The sequence below is a fragment of the Nerophis ophidion genome, linkage group LG16 (genome assembly GCF_033978795.1).
Source record: "Nerophis ophidion isolate RoL-2023_Sa linkage group LG16, RoL_Noph_v1.0, whole genome shotgun sequence".
Classification (NCBI taxonomy): domain Eukaryota; kingdom Metazoa; phylum Chordata; class Actinopteri; order Syngnathiformes; family Syngnathidae; genus Nerophis; species Nerophis ophidion.
Window position 1 is genome coordinate 15,828,480 of NC_084626.1, and position 23,825 is coordinate 15,852,304.

General features: G+C 44.8%; 1 protein-coding gene across 2 annotated transcripts in view; it reads right to left on the reverse strand.

Annotated features, from left to right (window-relative positions):
* LOC133535021 (glutamate receptor-interacting protein 2-like) overlaps window positions 1-23,825 on the reverse strand; it is a 240,489-nt gene that overhangs the window by 40,267 nt on the left and 176,397 nt on the right. For both annotated transcript variants that reach the window (XM_061874424.1, XM_061874423.1), the window contains 3 exons: window positions 20,541-20,686; window positions 10,246-10,393; window positions 10,015-10,184 (listed from right to left, as the gene is read on the reverse strand). In XM_061874424.1, coding sequence (XP_061730408.1) covers window positions 10,015-10,184; window positions 10,246-10,393; window positions 20,541-20,686 — 464 coding nt within the window. The remainder of the gene's footprint in view (window positions 1-10,014; window positions 10,185-10,245; window positions 10,394-20,540; window positions 20,687-23,825) is intronic.

Sequence of the window (23,825 nt, forward strand, 5' to 3'; positions counted from 1 at the left end):
GGACCGGATGGTCGGTGCCCCCACCCGCTGCTGGGATAAAACGGCTCCCAGTCCTCTGCCCGACGCATCTGCCTGCAAACAAAATGGGATGGAAAAATCAGGCATGTACAGTACCGGCTCCTCGCAACGTGCTTTCCTTACCTTCTCGAATGCCTGCTGGCACTGCTCCGTCCACTGGACCAGATCTGGGGCACCTTTCCGGGTGAGGTCAGTTAGTGGGCTGGTCAGGTCTGCAAACCGGGGGACAAACCTCCGGTAGTAGCCCACCAGCCCCAAAAACTGCCTCACCTCCTTTTTCGTCTTCGGGGTCGGGCAGGCCGCAACTGCTGCGGTTTTATCTACCTGAGGCCACACCTGGCCTTCCCCCAAGTGGTACCCCAGATACTGTACCTCCCTCCGGCCAACCGCGCACTTCGCCGGGTTGGCGGTGAGTCCCGCCCGCCTCAGGGACTCGAGTACCGCTCCCACTCTCTGCATATGCCCCGCCCGGCTGTCCCCCTGGATGAGTGTCACGGCTCACTCTGTATAGTCTGTACCTAATCAATACAAAATGAGGGAAGTCCCGCGTTATTCCCGGGCGAACCCGCTGCCCATCAATTGCAATCAATTGGTCCCAGGTCTCGCGCAAAGTGTCATCTCGAGACTGCTCGAGTGGAAAATCATCCGTGGGGCGCCATCGGGGCACCGGGGAAACCTCCTGGGAAGTCCCCGCCGGCCCCCCTTTCCCCTCCCCCTCGGCAGCGTCGGATAAACTCGCGTCGCCGATGAGAACAGCGCGGGTATCCCCTTTCCCTACCGTCCGTGAACTCACCCCTGCACATTGCTTCATTAACCCCTTAAATCCTGACCAGTTTGTGCCCAAGATTAAGGGGTGCGCAAGGCGCAAACTTACAGCCACCTTAACATTATGTTTTTCACCCCTGAAAAAAATTTCCACCGGCAGAACGGGATACGTGTGAATATCCCCAAGAAAACATCTAACCTGCACCCGTGTAACCTTACTCAATACCCCGGGTCGAACCAGGTTTTGGTGAATCATGGATTGTTCACAGCCCAAATCCACCATCGCCCGGTGTATACTCCCTTGTATCCTTACCGGTACATAGTATGTCTCTCCCGGACCAGGGGAGGATGACGGAGGGTCGTCCACCCGATTCACCTGGCCCACCTCCATCGCTGGACACTCCCGTTGCAGGTGACCCAGTCGTCCGCAGCTCCAACACACCTGCCCCGGCATTCAAGCCGCTGTTTGCGGGGGAGACGCGGTGTCTGCAGCGGTCTGTCCCTCCGGAGGAGAAAGCAAATTTATGTTTCATGGCCTGTGCCACGGCTGGGCTCCCTCTGGTGGTGGCCGCATTCTGCGCGGCGCCGGTACTGGGCGCTCCGCTCCTCCTGCAACCTTCTCCTGCTGTACCGCCAGGTGGTCCTCCGCCAAGGCTACCGCCGCTGCTAGCTCTTGTGGCCGGTGGTAGCGGACCCATGCCGACGTCCGCGCCGGGATCGCCTCCAGGAATTGCTCCAATATTATTTGTTCGATCACCTCTTCGGTTCTTCCGGGTTGTAGCCATCTGGTTGCCGCATCTCTTAATTGTTGCCCCAGGACAAAAGGCCGCTCATGTTGTCCTAGTTTTATGCTTCGAAACTTCCGTCTATGGTCTTCTTTGGTTCCTCCTATCCGGTCCAACACCGCCCTCCTCATGTCCCTGTAGCTCACCCGGGACGCTGGAGGCAGGCTGAGCGCCGCTCGCTGCGCCTCTCCCGCCAGCAACAGCAGCAGCCACACCGCCCACTCTTCTTCCGGCCAGCCGCATGACTTGGCTGTGGCCTCGAACATGTCCAGGAAACTGCGTGGAAATTCTGTTTCCACCATCCTGCTGTCAAAGCCGGCCTCGCTGTTGTGTGTGTCCCCGCTCCGGTCCTCTCCGTCAGCGCCTGCAGAATCTGACTCTGCTGCGCAATTTGGCTTTGCAACGCCTCCATCTGCCGGTGATTAGCTGTAGACACTTCTGCCAGCAACTGTCCCAGCGCCTCTATGGGGCTTGGTGACGACATCGCAGCTTTTGTTTTCGTTGGGTGCCAATTGTAAGCTTCTTACTCACAGTTCCCACAGATGCACGCTGGACGCCAGTGGTTCAGGTTTGACAGTAGTTTTAATATATTCAGTTTTTCAGGATCACGCTTTTCTGCTCGACTTTTCAGTCTCACCAACAGCAGCAGGTCCCTTCTCCGCTGGCCGTTTACTGTTAAAGACAACAGTTCATTAGATCAGCGCGTACCACCTGCGACATCTAATCAACTGCTAGCTGCGTCCCGCCGTCCTGCCCATGCCACGCCCCCGTCTGAGGGTGCGCTGTCTCCAGTCACCCAGACGGGGTCCCTGATCTTTCTACCTGCAGTGTGCTAATCACAACTTCCCTCCACAAATATCAACTCACCAAACTGGTATGTTTTAGTGTTTTCATGGCGAGTTTACTGACGGATATAAGTAAAATCTTTACACTACTTTATATTACAAATGGCAACTACGGAGGATGAATGTCCCATAACAAGAAGATAGAGAAAAAGAAGAAGTTTATCGACCACGGTGTCTCACAGACTACAAAGGCAGTTGCGCGAAATTTTTCAGGATTTATGCGGATTTTAAATACAGACCAACAGGTACCTGAAGGTAAGAAAAGTTGCTTTTGCATAATATTGCAAAACAAAAAAACAGATAAGTTTTAACTGATACACACACACCATGAAAATACTCGTATGTTGAAGCACATCAGACGGTGCACCCCACCAGTAGACTTCCATCTACTGGAAACACTTATCATTACACCATGTACCAAATAAAATTGCTTCCAGGTGGGTAAGCTCAACCTAACTTATGTCAGGCTTGCCCCTGACAGTTTGTCTATGTTTTAGTTTTTTCCTCTGCATTTGTCTGTTTCCTGTGTTTAGTATTTCCTGTCTTTTAGTTTCTGTCAAGTGCTCTTAATTTGTCAGCTTCCTGTCTTGTTCCCTGAGTGCTGTGTTCCTCCTCAGTGTGTTTAGTATTTCCTGTCCTTAGTTCCTGTCTAGTGCTCTTATTTTGTCAGCTTCCTGTCTTGTTCCCTGAGTGCTGTGTTCCCCTTCAGCTGCGGCTGATTGGCATCTGGCCACACCCGTTGCTAATCAGCCGGCTCCTATTTGTACCTCCTGTGTCTTGTGTTAGTTGCTGGATCATTGTATTGTCATTTGTATTGTCGTTGCCTCATGTCACTCTTGTGTCTTTGCTACCTGTTGTGTCTGGCATCATTTCGGCTATTACCTGTCGTGCTACATTTTGTCCTGGTCGTCTTAGCGGTAAACTGTTTTTGTTAGCCATAGCTATTTCCAGTTTTTCTGTTTGCTATCCTCTAGCTTCCATGGTAAAGTTACTTTTTGTTTCTTGTTAGCTCCTATGCTAAAGGCCTTTTGTTTTTTATCCGCCCACGTGCGCGCTTTTGGTTTGAACCCTTTGTTTGGTTTTGTCTTAGTATTTATATTAAAATCATGTTTGCTCACTCCATGCCTGCCTCCATCTCTGCATCTTTGGGTTCGTCAACAAATAACTCTGACAACTTAGGCCTTACAGTTTTGAGAACAAAAAGGATTTTAAATGCGCATTATAGTCCGGAAAATGCGGTACCAAGGCATGACATTGTTGTTAAATATTTAGATAAAGTACAACAAACAGATGGACAGCATATACTTGTGATGGGTAAATGTAACCTCCCTGAGTGTATGGTACACTCACTACCTGTATTGACACTGCACTGATACGGTGTTAGTGTTTCATAATGGTCCTACAAATAAAATCAATAGTTAACAGATACAAATATTTTTTGTAATAAATAGCTGTGCAGAAAGGAATATGAAACATGCAACTCTGGTCAATGAATGAAAATGACCTCATTTGGCAATGTAAGACCAACATTATCCCACAATTGTGCGATTCCATTTAGATTGAAGATGGAGCTGAAAACAACCGCACGCCACTGTGTCTTTATTTAGTACGAGCTGTCTCTCGTGAGCTGAAAGAAGCGCATCCTGATAAACAAACACATCACATCTGGGACGGCGTGGCGCTGTTGGGAGAGTGGCCGTGCGCAACCCGAGGGTCCCTGGTTATATCCCCACCTAGTACCAACCTCGTCACGTCCGTTGTGTCCTGAGCAAGACACTTCACCCTTGCTCCTGATGGGTGCTGGTTAGCGCCTTGCATGGCAGCTCCCTCCATCAGTGTGTGAATGTGTGTGTAAATGTGGAAGTAGTGTCAAAGCGCTTTGAGTACCTTGAAGGTAGAAAAGCGCTATACAAGTACAACCCATTCTTTCTTGGTGCTACACAGTCAAAATGACACAGTAGCTGTATCGCTCACAAGTGACACTCATGTCGAGGCATCAGGGCTTCAGTATCATTTGACTCATCCCTATTATAAACACCTATTGGCCATTGTTAGGAATAACGTCTTAATATAATAACAACTACTTTGTCTAAAAATGAGTAATGTAATTCATTACTTTTACATATGTCACAATACTGTTTCTGATACGTTTGATGCGTGGAACGCTACTTTGGGTGCTTTTTTTATGTCCAAAAGACAGCGTCAAAAGAACAGCAGCTGCCCTTTGGAATCTAGCTCTTCAAGATAGAGCCACCGTCACACTCCAAATTGAATTGATGTCATTTAGTAAGAGGCAGCATTACGCAGAAAACCCTACAACATGTGAGTATGCACGTACACAACTACAGCTACTACCATGAGGGAATAATGAACACAAAAAAGTGATAATCATATGTGCTACAATACCCCGTTTGTAGACAAGGAGAGACACAGCCACCAAAGCACTTTTTAATGGCACTAACAACGTGGCATGAACACAGTTGACCAGTCACTCACTTAGTTCTGAGCTAAACGCCCCTAATGCTAATTTCCCTAGACCCTCACTGACATTTGGCCACAGTCGCCATCTTTTAAAAGCACACACTCACACACTCTGCTCTCGTCAAATATCTATCAACTGCATATGCAAGATACAGTGTGAGAAGGATAAAATAAATGATGAATAATTACTTAAACTGGTAGTTGATTACATTTATTAGAGAATAATTTTGTTCTTAATTCAATACATTTTTGGGGGAAGTAACAAACAGTTATAATTTTATCCTGTTTTAATTAATTTGCCTGACACTGTTGATGGCTCTGCTTAAAAGGGGTATAACGGTGCAGATTTTTTTTGGTACCGGACCTTCAGTTCGGTAAAGAACCATTATTAATTATCCATCCATCCATCCATCCATCCATCCATCTTCTTCCGCTTATCCGAGGTCGGGTCGCAGGGGTAGCAGCCTAAGTAGGGAAGCCCAGACTTCCCCTCTCCCCAGCCACTTCGTCCAGTTCTTCCCGGGGGATCCTGAGGCGTTCCCAGGCCAGCCGGGAGACATAGTCTCATAGTCTTCCCAACGTGTCCTGGGTCTTCCCCGTGGCCTCCTACCGGTTGGGTGTGCCCTAAACACCTCCATCGGGAGGCATTCGGGTGGCATCCTGACCAGATGCCCGAACCACCTCATCTGGCTCCTCTCGATGTGGAGGAGCAGTGGCTTTACTTTGAGCTCCTCCTGGATGACAGAGCCTCTCTTCCTATCTCTAAGGGAGAGCCCCGCCACATGGCGGAGGAAACTCATTTCGGCCTCTTGTACCCGTGATCTTATCCTTTCGGTCATGACCCAAAGCTCATGACCATAGGTGAGGATGGGAACGTAGATCGACCGGTAAATTGAGCGCTTTGTCTTCCGGCTCAGCTCCTTCTTCACCACAACGGATCGGTACAACGTCCGCATTACTGAAGACGCCGCACCAATCCGCCTGTCGATCTCACAATCCACTCTTTCCCCACTTGTGAATAAGACTCCTAGGTACTTAAACTCCTCCACTTGGGGCAGGGTCTCCTCCCCAACCCGGAGATGGCACTCCACCCTTTTTCGGGAGAGAACCACGGACTCGGATATGGAGGTGCTGATTCTCATTCCGGTCGCTTCACACTCGGCTTCGAACCGGCTCTCACATCATTAACTATTGGTAATTAAAATACAACAGGTCGCAAAAGGTGAAGTATTTGCCACAAGTAAGGAGATACAGACATAGGCACCGATCTACATTTTTGCCAGTGGGTGCTCGGAGAGGCGGTAAATCTGACGTTACTTTTCTTAAGCTACATCTGCACTAAGCCGGATAACATCCTAAACAAATAATTATTCAGCCAAAGCCCCGTTTCAGCCACACTAAACCAGCGTTTAAGGTTCCCATCCTCGGACAATTTTTTACACGGGTAAGTGCGCCGTGTATATCTTGAATCTCTGGCTCTTAGCTTTGTATGGACCCATTGATCTCTTACAAACTGAGTTAGGAGAGGAAGTGACACCAGAATGACCGAACCCACCACAGGAAGTGACGTCAGAAAGAACACACCACAGCCAGCTTCATAATAAAGTGGTTTCGTAACTCGGAGCAAACCACTTGAAAAATGGAGGCGTGTCATCCAGACATGCCCGAGTTTCTCCTTCCGTCTGTACAGCTTGTGGAAATCACACATGAATACCTTAAGACAGGGGTAGGGAACCTATGGATCTAGAGCCAGATGTGGCTCTTTTGATGACTGCATCTGGCTCTCAGATAAATCTTAGCTGACATTGCTTAACATGATAAGTAATAAATAATTTACCAGTGTTAAAAATAACGTTTAAATTATAAAACAATCTCATCGATTTTAATCCAACCATCCGTTTTCTATCGCACCTGTTCAAGATCTCGCATTAATGGTAAGAAGTATTATATTTATTATTGGTTAACTTTACAATAACAATTTTGTTAAAAATAATAAGGGACTTATTATACTCTAAAAATGTTGGTCTTACTTAAAAATGCATGTATTTAGTTGTATTCAGTGTTAAAAAATATATATGGCTCTCACGGAAATACATTTTGAAATATTTGGCTCCCATGGCTCTCTCAGCCAAAAAGGTTCCCGACCCCTGCCTTAAGAGAAAGTGATTGCAGCTATTTAGGATACAACACTTCTCAGATGGCAAGGGAATTTTCCAATGTCCAGGTCAGCTGTGATTCTACTTAGCAAAAAACGTTGTCCATTTGTCGAAGGAGAGACAACAAGAATGCGGGCTCCCGTGAATGTGATAAAAAAAAAGTCGGGTGCGCTTTGTATTACCTGGCCGACAAGGGAAGACTACGGACAACGGCGAATGTCGTCTAGGTCCAGAGTATATAAAGTCCCCAAAAACGAATGGACAATGAAGGTGAAAGCAAAAGAGTGAGGAGTGTCCTGAACCAGATGTATAGATCCCTAGATTGATTGTTGTAAAATGTTTTTTGTCACATTGTGTACTTTCACGTGTCTAATAAAGATTTGATCAATTTATGATGGCTCAGGTGTTATTCACTACAATAGGGCCCCAGAGCACACTGGATTCCAGTTCATTAAAATACCACAACATTGGAAATTGTTCAGATAAGTCACATTTAAGAACTTGCACACAAAGCAACACTGGAGGTGACTATGAGGTGCGCATTTTTCGTGCATGCGTACTAAGTCGCATGTCGTGGCTGGCGGAGGGGGTAGGGGATTTTAAACGACCATCCTGTGTGTGTGGACAAGGATAAGGTTAGGTGGGATTTACCCTGGATAACTGGCTTCGTGTAAAAGGGGCCTGAACATGCGTGGTTTTTGCTTGGTGGTGAGAAAGAATTCGCCATTAATTCCGCCTGTGTGCTCGGCATTGTCCGTGGGTGCTCGGGCCCCGAAGAAGCACCCAGGAGATCGGCGCCTAAGGATACAGGTATGCAGGGCACCTCCAGGGCGGTATAGCTTGGTTGGTGGAGCGGCCGTGTCAGCAACTTCAGGGTTGCAGGTTCGATTCCCGCTTCCGCCATCCTAGTCACTGCCGTTGTGTCCTTGGGCAAGACACTTTACCCACATGTTCCCAGTGCCACCCACGCTGGTTTAAAAATGTAACTTAGATATTGGGTTTCACTATGTAAAGCGCTTTGAGTCACTAGAGAAAAGCGCTATATAAATATAATTCACTTCACAAGCCCGGGGCGTGTGCCTTGAAAGGCGAGGTGTGAAAGCGTGCAAAAGACATAACCTGTAGTCGTTTCTTTTTGTTTGGAAATAACTCCTTTTACAATTCCAGGGAAGTCTAACGTCCAGCGGCCCAGGGGCCATTTTCAGATTGTGGGTTGTGTCACCGCCTGCTGCCATCTTGTGGTTTGTGTTCAGTTTGCAATTGTTGTTGCAGCAAAACTGGTTCTTATTATTTTGTCTTCTTCCTAGAGTTCCAGTGTTTCCATGTGGGCGGAGATGTGAGAAGTGCACAGCTGTGTCCAATCATCCCGACACTATTTTAGCAGCACCTTTATAGCTGGATGGCACTCGGCAATTCCACTTCGTTGACTGAAGACTCCTAGACTCCTTGCATTTTCGCCTAAATACCTTCTAGACTATTTCCTGTGCCATCCAGCTTAGTATGTACTTTGTAGTTTGCACGTCTTGCAACTTTGACCCTAGTTTGAAGTTTAGGTTTAGTCTTTTTATTCACGGTGCTTTTTGTGTTCTCCTTTTTTGCACCGTCGCCTTTTGTTACGTTCAGGTTTTGGATTATAGCTGTGATTTACTACCTTTTTGTGAAGTAAAGACTATTTACTCTCAATTCCATCTGCATCCTTGGGTTCCTCTGTTCCACTGTAAATTAGACTGTGACAGTTTGTTTTTTATGGACCCGTGGTACATTGTAGATGTCAAAGAAACAAGCAAGATGTGAAAAAAATAGCAAAAAGGCAATATGTCACAAAAAAAAAATCTAAAGTTGAATACAACTAATAACACAAATATTAGTCTCTAATTATGCATAATTGTTTAGCCTCGTCCTGTTTGAATTAATGCTTCTTCTTTAGCTGTCACACATTGATGTTGCATAATACAACACTGTGGTCCATGCTCAAGTTGGTTAAACTTGCACATGTTTAAAACGAATAGTGTTAATGCTTGGGTGTCGTGTATGTGTGTGTGTGTGTGTGTGTGTGTGTGTGTGTGTGTGTGTGCTCAATGAGCCTGTCAAAACATAAGCAGAGGGTATTAAGTGTGGATCAAGCAGCAGCGTTCCAAATCCACTGGCGCTAATTGTGCTGCACACACAGAGCTGCTGATTGGCTTCATCAAACTCATCTGGGACACAAAAGGAACTTGAAGATGTTTCCCTGACAGCCTTTAAAACACACACAAATACACACACACACGCGCACACACACGCACACACTGTGTGTGTGAATGCTGACGTACTGCATAACAGTGTGGTACGCCAGCCGCACAAAAAATCACCGGCTGTCCCCTGCCCTCCCTGAAGGATTTACACAACTCCCGTTGCCTCAACAGAGCAAAAAACATTACCAAGGACAGCACACACCCTCTTTCACCTGTTCGACTTGCTACCATCAGGCATGCGCTGCAGGCAGGTGCATCAGATCCAGAACAAACAGGCTCAGAGACAGCTTCTTTCCTAAAACTGTCACCATGTTGAACTCTAACTTATAATAATAATAATTCACCTCTATACAATATCATGCCCTAATACCCTACCGTGCAATACTACCCTTCGAGTGTAAATACGTCCGACATTGATTGTTATTTATTACCTCTGTACTCTTGTCTTGTTCTGTATATAGTGCAGTATTTTGTATTTCTATAGTGTTTTGTATATTGTACAGGATTGCTTATTATTTTTATTGGCTAGTAGTCTGTTTATTTCATTTGTTAGTTTTTTCCTTTATTACCTCTTATGTTATTTATTTCACCCCATATTTGTTACCACTACGGCACCCTAAGTTGGAGTCTTTAATCTTGTTATATGCAAATGTAATGACAACGAAGTCCATTCTATATTATTGTATTCTATTCTATTCTACACACACGCACACATATATTGATAGGTTACCAGTGTCATGTTGTTTCCCAGTCAGCCGGGTCTGGTGGGAGGGCAGTATCTCCAGTTTGACCAGTTCAGTGGTGCTGGCCAGCAGCTGTGTGGCCTCCAAGACAGTGCAGTGTTCTGTGGATGTCCCATCAATGGACAGCAGGTGGTCTCCGGCATGCAAGGCTCCGCACCTGAAAGAACGCACACCTCATAACAAACACGTCGTCTTCTTTAGTGTGCGATGGCGCCTACCTGTCCACCACGCTGCCAGGCTTGACCCGCTCGATGACGATGACCTGCTTGTTGCGATGGCTGGCAGAGGTCAGCGTGATGCCCAGCATTGCCCCCGGCGACTTGGCGATCTCCACTAAGAGAGGCCCCGAGGCGTTGGTCAGCGTGTCTGATGATTATTGAAGATAAAACATGAATAGTGTTCAAAGCGTATTCATTTCCTGACAAGCGACACAGTGGATTGAGGGGTCAGCACTGCTGGCTCTATCCCAGCATCGATCGCTGTTAGTGTAACACCTGACTTTCGGACATTTCAAAATCCATCCATTTTTCTACCGCTTGTCCCTCTCAGGGTCGCGGGTGGTGCTGGAGTCTATTTCAGCTGCAACCGAGCGGAAGGTGGTGCACCCCCTGGACAAGTCGCCACTTCCTAACAGGGCCAACACTGATAGACAACATTCACACTCACATTCACACACTAGGGACAATTTAGTGTTGCCAATCAACCTAACCCCAGTAATGTTGTGTCGTTCGCGAACGATTCGTTTAAACCAACGAATCATTTGAGTGAACATACTGAACCGAATCACTTCATGAACTGATTCGTTCGTTTCTCAGTTCAGTTGAGCTCCGCCGCGACCACGCCGGTATGAGTGGAACTGGCGCATTCTGTGACTCACTGAACCCTCGACGTCGGCGAACGACGCAGCCAGCTACTCATCATGGGGGCGGGGGGAGGGACTGAGCGAATGATTCGTTCACCGCGTATTAACGACATGAATCACTCAGTGAACGACAACACTCTTGCTCTCTGCTCTGCTTGCCCCAATGCCGCGAGTGATTCTCCTCCCGTCACGTGGATATGTTTCATGCCATTGGCATCCGTTCTCCATTCAACTGATCCTAGTGATGCAGTCCAGTCAAAAGAACTGCTGATCGCATCACTAATCCCCAGGTGCATGTCTTTGGAGGTGGGAGGAAGCCGGAGTACCCGAGGGAACCCACGCAGTCACGGGGAGAACATGCAAACTCTACACAGAAATATCCCGAGCCCGGAATTGAACTCAGGACCTTTGTATTGTAAGACACATGCACTAACCCCTGTACCACCGTGCTGCCAAAATTGTAAACATAATTTTTACAAAAGCAAAAATAATTTAATAATTGCTATTGTTAAAAGCTAATCCAATGTCAGCCAAATTTGATTGTTGTGAATTCCTGGAGGCACTGTGTTATATTGCATGTTTTGGACTAAAATTCATTCATGGGAAATACATTGTTCAGTCGTTTAATAACCATCTCATTTTTCAAGATGGTGCCGCTGTAGTGGCTGCTGGTTGCAGGAGCTTTGTGCTCCTGTGTATCTTCTATTCCAGGGGTGTCAAACTTGTTTTCATTGAGCGCCACATCGCAGTAATGGCTGCCTTCAGAAGGAAGCTTTTTTTTATTAATTTAAATCATGCATGCGAGCAATAACCTGTGCTTGATAAAAATTCAAATTCATCTGACTTTTAAAAAATAAATATAATTTCACAACATTGATATAAATGCAGGCAGCACGGTGAAACATGGGTTGGTGCATGTGTCTTACAATACGAAGGTCCTGAGTAGTCCTGAGTTCAATCCCGGGCTCGGGATCTTTCTGTGTGGAATTTGCATGTTCTCCCCGTGACTGCGTGGGTTCCCTCCGGGTACTCCGGCTTCCTCCTACCTCCAAAGACATACACCTGGGGATAGGTTGATTGGCAACACTAAATGGTCCCTAATGTGTGAATGTGAGTGTGAATGTTGTCTGTCTATCTGTGTTGGCCCTGTGATAAGGTGGCCATTTGTCCAGGGTGTATGCCGCCTTCTACCCGATTGCCGCTGAGATAGGCTCCAGTATCCCCAACGAGCCCAAAAGGGACAAGCGATAGAAAATGGATGGATGGATGATATAAATGCCTCATATTATTAAACCATTGCCAATGCACTTGATTATTAAATTTTTTTCATGTAGAAACTAATGTTATCTTTACCAACATATTTTTGTAATACAATATATTATCATGTAATATATGCCATGATTAGATAAAGTTTAGAAGATTCACTTTTTTTTCCTGGTCAAAATCAAAATAGGGCAGCACGGCGCAACAGTGGTTAGTGCACTAAATTGGCCCTAGTGTGTGAATGTGAGTGTGAATGTTGTCTGTCTATCTGTGTTACTGCGATGTTTCCCTCTCGTTTTCATGGGTTTTATCATTATTTTTATAAGTTCACTGCACCTGCACTGCAACCACATAAATTCCTTATTGTAGAATTAAGTTTGTCCTATCCTACTAAGATGACTTGTCCAGGGTGTAGGCCGCCTTCTGCCCGAATACAGCTGAGATAGGCTCCAGCACCCCCCGCCACCCCAAACGGGACAAGCGGTAAAAAATGGATGGATGGATAGAAAATCAAAATAAATATTTGCAATTTAACGATTTTATTAACATCGATTTTTCCCAGGCTTTTGCGGGCCACATACAATGATGTGGCGGGCCACATCTGTCCCCCGGGCCTTGAGTTTGACACCTGTGTTCTATTACGTTCATTGATGTTTCACTCTTGTTTTTATGCGATTTTTTTTTGGTTTTTATGTGGGATTGCGCAACGAGGGGTGGCACTATTCTCACTTCAGCGCAGCTTTTGGTGCTTTTTTTGTGGACTTTTGGATTTGCCTCAGAGAAGCCTTTTGGCCATGGCTCGGTTGTTTGCTCCGGAGATGAGCTGCTGGCTCTCTCCCACACTGCAGTCCACGTGGAGAGGCTGGAGGTTCCAGTGGACATGAAGAAGAAGAGACATGCATTGGGCGTGGGGACAGAGGGCTAAGGTTTGTGCCGTGTTTACTATCGGTTGTAACGGAGGATGTCCTCCCTTTCTACGGCGGGACGGACAAGCCTCACGGAATCCTGGCCGGATGAGCCTGTATCAGAAACTTTGGTCTACCTGGACGGATTCTCTATCTGTCATCCGAGCAGACCAGAAATTGGCCACGGGCTGGTGGGCAGTTTAGGACGGAGTCTGCTCCCATAAGTCTGGCCAGCTGCTGTTGAGTCTGTTCCTGTCATGTACTTGTTTTTATTCTTCAAACAGTTAATTTAAACATATTTGACGCTCAATATGTAATCGAACGTATTAGCATATAAAATAACAAAATGAAAAACAACATCACAGTTACTTAGCTGAGTAACTACTCTTATAAAGAGGTAACTGAGTTACTAACTATATTACTTTTTGGGGGAATTAATTTGTGACTGTAACTAATTACTTTTTAAAAGTAAGATGACCAACACTGATCTGTATGCTATATACGCCAGCACCACATCGCAGAGGTGATTTATTGCATGTTGCTCCATGTTAGTTGCTCTTTTGCACTCATGGCTTTTGTGCTTGCTAAGTTCTCTGTTTTGTTACCGTGACTGATACTTCAGCAAAACTGGTGTACTCAATTTGTGTTTTTATCCTGGTATACATTTTAAGGGACTTTCTAGTTTCACAGGCCTCTTGGGCCTGTGGGCCCCTTCTGCATTTTGGGATCACGTAGCCGCTATATCTATCATCCCAAGACATAGGAGTGCTCTTTTATGTCTTTTACGTTTATGTTTTCCTCTCGCTTTCATGGGTTTTACCCTTATTTTTGTAAGTGCACTGCACCTGCACTGCAACCACATAAATTCCTTATTGTGGAATGAAGTCCGTCCTATCCTACTAACTACCTAACTAACCCCTAACGATTACTTAACATCCTGGCTGTTGCGGCTCAAGCACCTGCCGCCTCACATTCTTCAGTGCACGCCTCTGGACATGCCCACAGGTGTTCCTCTCCCGCTGCGGCTGCTCTCACTCTGCAATCAACGCACCTGACACTGATGAGGACGCCGCACACTATTTAGACCAGCTGGTCCTGCATTCCAGTGCCAGAACGTAGCTACTTGTATTGTACAGTAAGCCCACACGTCTCTATCTCTCCTTCCATGTGCATACTCATTCTCCGTGTTTACCCTCCTCTGTGCTCATTGTGTTGTGTCCTGTGTCGTCGTCCTGCAGCTTCTCTCTCTTCCCTGGATTCGAGCTGTGCGTCTGGTCTTCCTGAACTCCCCCTGGACTTCTTGCTGCCTCCCTGGACCTCGACCTCTCTCCTGCTCACAAATCTTGAGGCCTCTCTCCTGCCCTTGACCTCTCACCTGCCCACAGACTTTGAGCCTGCCTCGCCCTCTCTGGACTTTAGCATTCTTCGCAACACACACCTCCAACACTTGCCGGTATCGCTCTCCAGTTAAACGCACCCCAAGTATTCTGGTTAATTACACAGGTCACACGCTTGTGTAAATGAACACGCCTAAGGCTAATCGACGTCTTCTTCTCCATTGTACCATAATTTGGGTAATAGTACTGGTAATCTGCATAGGTGGATTCTTCAGTTCTACATGTTAGGTGTTAAATGTACCTATTTATGCCTCTAAGATTTATGTTCACAAATGTTGATGTTGTTATTGTTGTCCCACATGTCTGCATGACAATATGGCCGGTAGCAAAACATTAATGGTCTATCTTCCTGTGGAATGAGACAATCTTTGGGGTAGAGCTGTCAGGACATTGTTGTAAGCAAATTGTTGGCGCAAACTTAGTCCTGTGTTATTTTTTGTGAAATTGCAAACATGTGTGGCCTTAGTCATCTCTAATGTTCGGACAAATTATGACAGGGGTGTCAAACTCAAATACAGAATGGGCCAATATATAAAACTGAACAAAGCCGCGAGCCAAGGTTGAACAAATTAACCTTTTAACAGGAACCCAAACAAGTTTTGCAATGAATATTGAACAAGCAAAGCTTAAATAGGGCAGCACAGTGGAACAGAGGTTAATGCATCTGCCTCACAATACGAAGGTCCTGAGTAATCCTGGGTTCAATCCTGGGCTCGGGATCCTTCTGTGTGGAGTTTGCATGTTCTCCCCAGGACTGCGTGGGTTCCCTCCGGGTATTTGGGCTTCCTCCCATGGAACAGGCAGAGCTTATATAACGTAATAGTGCAAAATAAACTTTCAAAAACATCTGTGGTATATTAAATACAATTTAATTTAAAAAATGAATGGCTATTTTCTATCTGCAGCCTTCTGAGGTAAATATCAACATTAACTTTTTCCACAGGCTAATAAATTCAAAAATAAAATAAAAATGAGGTGGGCGGGGTTTGGTAGTATCAGGGGGTTTATTTTGCAGCGTTCCGGAAGAGTTAGTGCTGCAGGGGTTTCTGGGTATTTGTTCTGTTGTGTTTATATTGTGTTACGGTGCAGGTGTTCTCCCGAAATGTGTTTTGTCATTCCTGTTTGGTGTGGGTTCACAGTGTGGCGCATATTTGTAACAATGTTAAAGTTTTTTATATGGCCACCCTCAGTGTGACCTGTACGGCTGTTGACCAAGTATGTGTGTGTGAAAGCCGCATATATTATGTGACTTGGCCAGCACGCTGTTTATATGGGGGAAAAGAGGACGTGACGACATGTTATAGAGGACGCTAAAGGCAGTGCCGTTAAGGCACGCTCCCAATATTGTTGTCTGGGTGGAAATCGGGAGAATGGTTGGCCAGGGAGATTTTCGAGAAGGGCACTAAACTTCGGGAGTCTCCTGGGAAAATCGGGAGGGTTGGCAAGTATGAGTATTAGCGGTGAATGTGCTGTTACCGGCAGGCCAGCTCTAATGTTGATTTGATATTGCCTCAAGGGCCAACTGAAATTAAACGGCGGGCCACATTTGGCCCGCGGGCCAGAGTTTGACACCCATGAATTATGGACACTTGTAGTGTAGTGCTTGTATTTTCTCACCATGCCTATGTAAGGATTTTTTTTTCCACCCTTAAAGTACATTAGACTTCGACTTAGACTCAGACAAACTTTAATGATCCACAAGTGAAATTGTTCCACACAGTAATTATTTCCAAGATGGCGGCGCCCGGACGGGCTGCAACATTGCGGAGCTCCTGCTAAAGATGGAACATTTGGCAGAAATACCGGACAATTCTACAAACTTTATGGCTGGCTCACATCGTGGTCACTCCGTGATCACGTACGACCGCCAGACACTTCTGGATGTGGACACATCGGGCCGTTTTGGACTGATAGACGCGTGCGTGCTAAACATGCTAACTAGCATGGGAATACGTCGGCGGCTACATCCAGCGGCCTGTGAAGCAGGGGAGTCTAGTAGCAGCGGGGGCCGTCTACGGAGCAGACGCCAGCGGTGTGATCGGAAACGCGGATGTCGAGCGGGGCTAAAAACAAAGCAGAAGGCTAATCACCACAGAACACCACTTTCCTCCATCCCGAAGACGGATTTAGATGGAAAATGTGAGACTACTGGTCTGGGTAAGGAGTCAGTTAAATTAGAACAAGTTTTTTCTGCTTTGAGTGTTTCAGAGTTGGACATGTGTTTTACTGAGGTGGCTAACTATGATGCGTGCAGTTTATCAAAGCAACAAACAAACAATCGGAAAATCCCCGTTACTGAGGTGGCTAACTATGATGCATGCAGTTTATCAAAGCAACAAACAAACAATCGGAAAATCCCCGTTACTGAGGTGGCTAACCATGATGCGTGCAGTTTATCAAAACAACAATCAAACAATCAGAAAATTCCTGTCGTATCAATTCCTAGATATGGTCGTAATTATACTGAGTGCACTGGGCATAATAAACACAACATTATCAATATTGCTACTACGGATAATTTGATCAAAAATTCCCTGAAACAGCCCACTACCTATAATATAGGTTTTTTAAACATAAGATCATTGTCTCCCAAAACGTTATTAGTTAATGATATTATCAGAGACAACAATCTTAACGTCATCGGTCTCAGCGAAACCTGGCTTAAACCAAACGACTTTTTTGCGCTAAATGAGGCATGTCCTCCTAACTTTACACATGCGCATATTGCCCGTCCGCTTAAAAGGGGTGGAGGGGTCGCACTAATATACAACGAAAACTTTAACCTTAGTCCTAACATAAATAATAAATATAAATCGTTTGAGGTGCTTACTATGAGGTCTGTCACACCGCTGCCTCTACACCTGGCTGTTATCTACCGCCCCCCAGGGCCCTATTCGGACTTTATCAATGAATTCTCAGAGTTTGTTGCTGATCTAGTGACACACGCCGATAATATAATCATAATGGGGGACTTTAATATCCATATGAATACCCCATCGGACCCACCGTGCGTAGCGCTCCAGACTGTAATTGATAGCTGTGGTCTCACACAAATAATAAATGAACCCACGCATCGCAACGGTAATACGATTGACCTAGTGCTTGTCAGGGGCATCACCGTTTCCAAAGTTACGATACTCCCGTATACTAAAGTATTGTCCGATCATTACCTTATAAAATTCGAGGTTCAGACGCATGTTCGTCAAACTAATAATAATAATAACTGCTATAGCAGCCGCAACATTAATGCTGCCACAACGACAACTCTTGCTGACCTACTGCCCTCGGTAATGGCACCATTCCCAAAGTATGTGGGCTCTATTGATAACCTCACTAACAACTTTAACGCTTCCCTGCGCGAAACCATTGATAACATAGCACCGCTAAAGTTAAAAAAGGCTCCAAAAAAGCGCACCCCGTGGTTTACAGAAGAAACTAGAGCTCAGAAATTATTATGTAGAAAGCTGGAACGCAAATGGCGCACGACTAAACTTGAGGTGCACCATCAAGCATGGAGTGATGGTTTAATAACTTATAAACGCATGCTTACCTTAGCTAAAGCTAAATATTACTCAAATCTCATCCACCGTAATAAAAACGATCCTAAATTTTTGTTTAGTACGGTAGCATCGCTAACCCAACAAGGGACCCCTTCCAGTAGCTCAACCCACTCAGCTGATGACTTTATGCAATTCTTTAGTAAGAAAATTGAAGTCATTAGAAAGGAAAGGAGATTAAAGACAATGCGTCCCAGCTACAACGGGGTTCTATTAACACTGATACGATGGTATACACGGCGGATACTGCCCTCCAAAATAGTTTCTTTCGTTTTGAGGAAATAACATTAGAGGAATTGTTACAACGTGTAAATGGAATAAAACAGACAACATGTTTACTTGACCCTCTTCCTGGGAAACTGATCAAGGAGCTCTTTGTATTATTAGGTCCATCAGTGCTAAATATTATAAACTTATCACTCTCCTCGGGCACTGTTCCCCTAGCATTCAAAAAAGCGGTAATTCATCCTCTTCTTAAAAGACCTAACCTCGATCCTGACCTCATGGTAAACTACCGACCGGTGTCTCACCTTCCCTTTATTTCAAAAATCCTCGAAAAAATTGTTGCGGAGCAGTTAAATGAACACTTAGCGTCTAACAATCTATGTGAAACCTTTCAATCCGGTTTCAGGGCAAATCACTCCACGGAGACAGCCCTCGCAAAAATGACTAATGATCTATTGCTAACGATGGATTCTGATGCGTCATCTATGTTGCTGCTCCTCGATCTTAGCGCTGCTTTCGATACCGTTGATCATAATATTTTATTAGAACGTATCAAAACACGAATTGGTATGTCAGACTTAGCCCTGTCTTGGTTTAACTCTTATCTTACTGATAGGATGCAGTGTGTCTCCCATAACAATGTGACCTCGGACTACGTTAAGGTAACGTGTGGAGTTCCCCAGGGTTCGGTCCTTGGCCCTGCACTCTTCAGCATCTACATGCTCCCGCTAGGTGACATCATACGCAAATACGGTATTAGCTTTCACTGTTATGCTGATGACACCCAACTCTACATGCCCCTAAAGCTGACCAACACGCCGGATTGTAGTCAGTTGGAGGCGTGTCTTAATGAAATTAAACAATGGATGTCCGCTAACTTTTTGCAACTCAACGCCAAAAAAACGGAAATGCTGATTATCGGTCCTGCTAGACACCGAACTCTATTTAATAATACAACTCTAACATTTGACAACCAAACAATTAAACAAGGCGACACGGTAAAGAATCTGGGTATTATCTTCGACCCAACTCTCTCCTTTGAGGCACACATTAAAAGCGTTACTAAAACGGCCTTCTTTCATCTCCGTAATATCGCTAAAATTCGCTCCATTCTGTCCACTAAAGACGCTGAGATCATTATCCATGCGTTTGTTACGTCTCGCCTCGACTACTGTAACGTATTATTTTCGGGTCTCCCCATGTCTAGCATTAAAAGATTACAGTTGGTACAAAATGCGGCTGCTCGACTTTTGACAAGAACAAGAAAGTTTGATCACATTACGCCTGTACTGGCTCACCTGCACTGGCTTCCTGTGCACTTAAGATGTGACTTTAAGGTTTTACTACTTACGTATAAAATACTACACGGTCTAGCTCCATCCTATCTTGCCGATTGTATTGTACCATATGTCCCGGCAAGAAATCTGCGTTCAAAGGACTCCGGCTTGTTAGTGATTCCCAAAGCCCAAAAAAAGTCTGCGGGCTATAGAGCGTTTTCCGTTCGGGCTCCAGTACTCTGGAATGCCCTCCCGGTAACAGTTCGAGATGCCACCTCAGTAGAAGCATTTAAGTCTCACCTTAAAACTCATTTGTATACTCTAGCCTTTAAATAGACTCCCTTTTTAGACCAGTTGATCTGCCGTTTCTTTTCTTTTTCTTCTATGTCCCACTCTCCCTTGTGGAGGGGGTCCGGTCCGATCCGGTGGCCATGTACTGCTTGCCTGTGTATCGGCTGGGGACATCTCTGCGATGCTGATCCGCCTCCGCTTGGGATGGTTTCCTGCTGGCTCCGCTGTGAACGGGACTCTCGCTGCTGTGTTGGATCCGCTTTGGACTGGACTCTCGCGACTGTGTTGGATCCATTGTGGATTGAACTTTCACAGTATCATGTTAGACCCGCTCGACATCCATTGCTTTCCTCCTCTCTAAGGTTCTCATAGTCATCATTGTCACCGACGTCCCACTGGGTCATTATTGTCACTGATGTCCCACTGGGTGTGAGTTTTCCTTGCCCTTATGTGGGCCTACCGAGGATGTCGTGGTGGTTTGTGCAGCCCTTTGAGACACTAGTGATTTAGGGCTATATAAGTAAACATTGATTGATTGATTGATTGATTGACAGTAGCTCAGTTACAAATAATGGAAAAGATGGAAAGGACAATGCAGGTATAAAATAGACTAAAATCAATATAAAATACAACATATATCTGTAATATTTACAGTATAGGATATATACTGATATATTAGGTTCCCAGGGTGACTACATTGGTAGTGTGTGAACGTTACGTGTGTGTGCATGCTCACCCATGATAGTGACGTCGTACTCGATCTGGAACAGCGCTTCCTGTCCACACTGAGCCAACACGCTGAGGGCGTCGCTGTGGTTGGCGTTGTGCAGCGGCACGCCGTCCACAGTGAGGAGGCGATCTCCAGGACGCAATGTGCCCTCCCTGCAAACACACACGCACGCACACGCACACACACACACACACACACACTATAATGAGCTGTATTAAAAAGCATGTTTTGCTGTTATTGTACAACTGCACTGCTTCATACTGACAGCTGTTTTCATTATGTCTCTCCACTCCTGCCTTCAGGACTTATGAACTGTGATGGATTTAAAATGTTCCTAGACTGGAGCAATCCCTCAAAAAAAACACGACTTCAGTGACATTCTAGTCATTTTCTCTCCATTTCAAGCCTTCTTCTCATTAAGGTATTTCTGGCCCGCCAAAACTCATAATGGCTTTTTTTTTTTTTTTTTTTTTTTGCCTTGTGAGCTTGCAGTGGAAGTGCGGGCGCTGCTGCAACTGTATGATGCTGCGGATTAAGTTTCCTTCAACTGGCAGATAAATGGGATCTAAAACAGCATGAACGTCTCATTTCCTCTCAACTGACCCACATTTTAGAGGCAATTTTCCTTGCTTAAATTCTCCTTGAGGTGAAACGACTCCACTGCAAAGACTGTAAAGCCTTAGCCACTCCAAAGATACACTATGTTGCCAAAAGTATTTGGCCACCTGCCTGGACTCACATATAAACTTTTGCAGCTATTACAGGTTCAACTCTTCTGGGAAGGCTATCCACAAGGTAGCGAAGTGTGTTTATAGGAAGTTTCGACCATTCTTCCGAAAGCGCATTGGTGAGGCCACACACTGATGTTGGTTGAGAAGGCCTGGCTCTGAGTCTCCTTTCTAATTTATCCCAAAGGTGTTTTAACGGATTCAGGTTAGGACTCTGTGGAGGCCAGTCAAGTTCATCCACTCCAGACTCAGTCTTCCATGTCTTTGTGGACCTTACTTTGTGCTCCGTTGCACAGTCATGTTGGAAGAGGAAGGGGTCCGCTCCAAACTGTTCCCACAAGGTTGGGAGCATGGCATTGTCCAAAATGTTTTGGTATCCTGGAGCATTCAAAGTTAATTTCACTGTAACTAAGGGGCCAAGTCCAACTCCTGGAAAAACAACCTCACACTATAATAGCTCCTCCACCAAATTTCACACATGGCACAATGCAGTCCAAAAAGTACTGTTTCCCTTTCAATGGCCAAACCCAGACTCGTCCATCAGATTGCCAGATGGAAAAGCGTAATTCATCACTCCAGAAAAGGTGTCTCCACTGCTCTAGACTCCGGTGGCGACGTGCTTTACACCACTGCATTTGCATTGGACTTGGTTATGTATGGCTTAGATGCAGCTGATCGGCCATAGAAACCCTATGCAGCTCTCTACTACTGTACGTGTGATAATTGGAAGGTCACTTGAAGTTTGGAGCTCTGTAGCAACTGACTGTGCAGAAAGACTTTGCACTATGCGCTTCAGCATCCGCTGACCCCTCTCTGTCAGTTTACGTGGCCTACCACTTGGTGGCTGAGTTGCTGTTTTTCCCAAACTCTTCCGTTTTATTACAATAAAGTCGACAGTTGACCTCGAAATATTCAGGAGCACAGGTGGCATCCTATGACACTTCCATACTGGAAATCACTGAGCTCCTGAGGGCAGCCCATTCTTTCACAAATGGTTGTAGCCTGAGTGCTTGATTTTATACACCTGTGGCCGGGCCAAGTGATTAGGACACCTGATTCTGATCATTTGGATGGGTGGGCAATTATTTTGGCAATACAGTGTACATGGACCATATGCAAAATTAAAGAACCACGAGGAGCACTGTTACTGTTCCACTACAATCAAGCCATAATACAAATACATACATTGTAAGGGAAAAATACCATGTTGATTTCACAGTAAAAAAATGACAGCTCAATTCCAAAATGTTACAACTAAATCTTTGGTCATTCTTACACCAAAATACTTGAGTTGTTTTACTTTAAAAGCTATGGTCGTTGTGTTCACAGTGCATTATTGTACAATTATGCACTGTCTTACAGTAAAATTCTGACAACTGAGTACAATCTTTTGACTTTTTAACAGACTGCGCTGACTGGTAGATTTTATGGAAGAGAAATGGCAGCAAAGCCGTTAAAATTTGACCGTAAAATGTTTGGTGTTTTTTTTCACCGGATTACTGCAAATTAAAAATCGGAACTATTGAATTCTGCGATGAGGTGGCGACTTGTCCAGGTTGTACACCGCCTTCCGCCCGATTGTGGCTGAGATAGGCGCCAGTGCCCCCGCGACCCCAAAAGGGAATAGGCGGTAGAAATGGATGGATGGATGGATGGAACTATTGAATTTATTCTAGTAAAAGTCTGGTATTGAGCTGCCAGTCTTTTACTGTAAAATAAAAAAATAAAAAAATAAAAAACTGTTGCTCTTACAATTGAAAAATGTTAAAAAGGCACCACGTTTATTTTTAAAGTACAATATTCCAGTATTTTAACTGAAATTATATGAGTTTTTTTCACAATGCACTCTAAAATACAAACAAAAACAACTGTTGGTTTTACGCAACAAAAATAGCAGAAGAGTTGTACCTTAGCATTTCCAAGTTTTTTTTTTACACTAAATTACTGTAGATTGAAAATCAGAACCATTTGAATTTTATTTTTCTAGTAAAATTTTGGCTGACAGACTTCGAGTTTTTTTTTGAAAATTTACAATCTTTTTATTTTTTTTAAGTGTATTATTGTAACATATAGACCGAGAACCTTTTTTTTTTTTTTTACAGCAAAATTCTGGGGACTGATCTACAATTTTTTTTTTTTTACTGCAAATAGTACCGTAAAATCAGTCGCACTTTTTTGTGTTATTTTTAGGGCTGGGCAACTATTAAAAATTGTAATCGAAGTTAATCGCACTTTTTCTCTGATTAATCGCGATTAACTGCATTGTATACGCAAAGCCCAATAATGAATTCAAAAGTAGTGTGTAGTGCACCTTTATTGGAATATTCTCCCACATGAACAAAAGCGCCAAAACATTTGTTGTGCAAACACAATTTAAATCAGTCCTTGTTAAACAGTAGCAGTTAAATAGAATATTTTATGAAAATCAACTCAAAAAATGTAAATACAAACATTTAAGCTTATTACTACCACTGCCAGGGTATTTAAGTTATCCTGTTTGTTATGGAAAATAAATATAATCTACATACAAGTCTCTGAGCCACAATCATAACATCTGAACAGG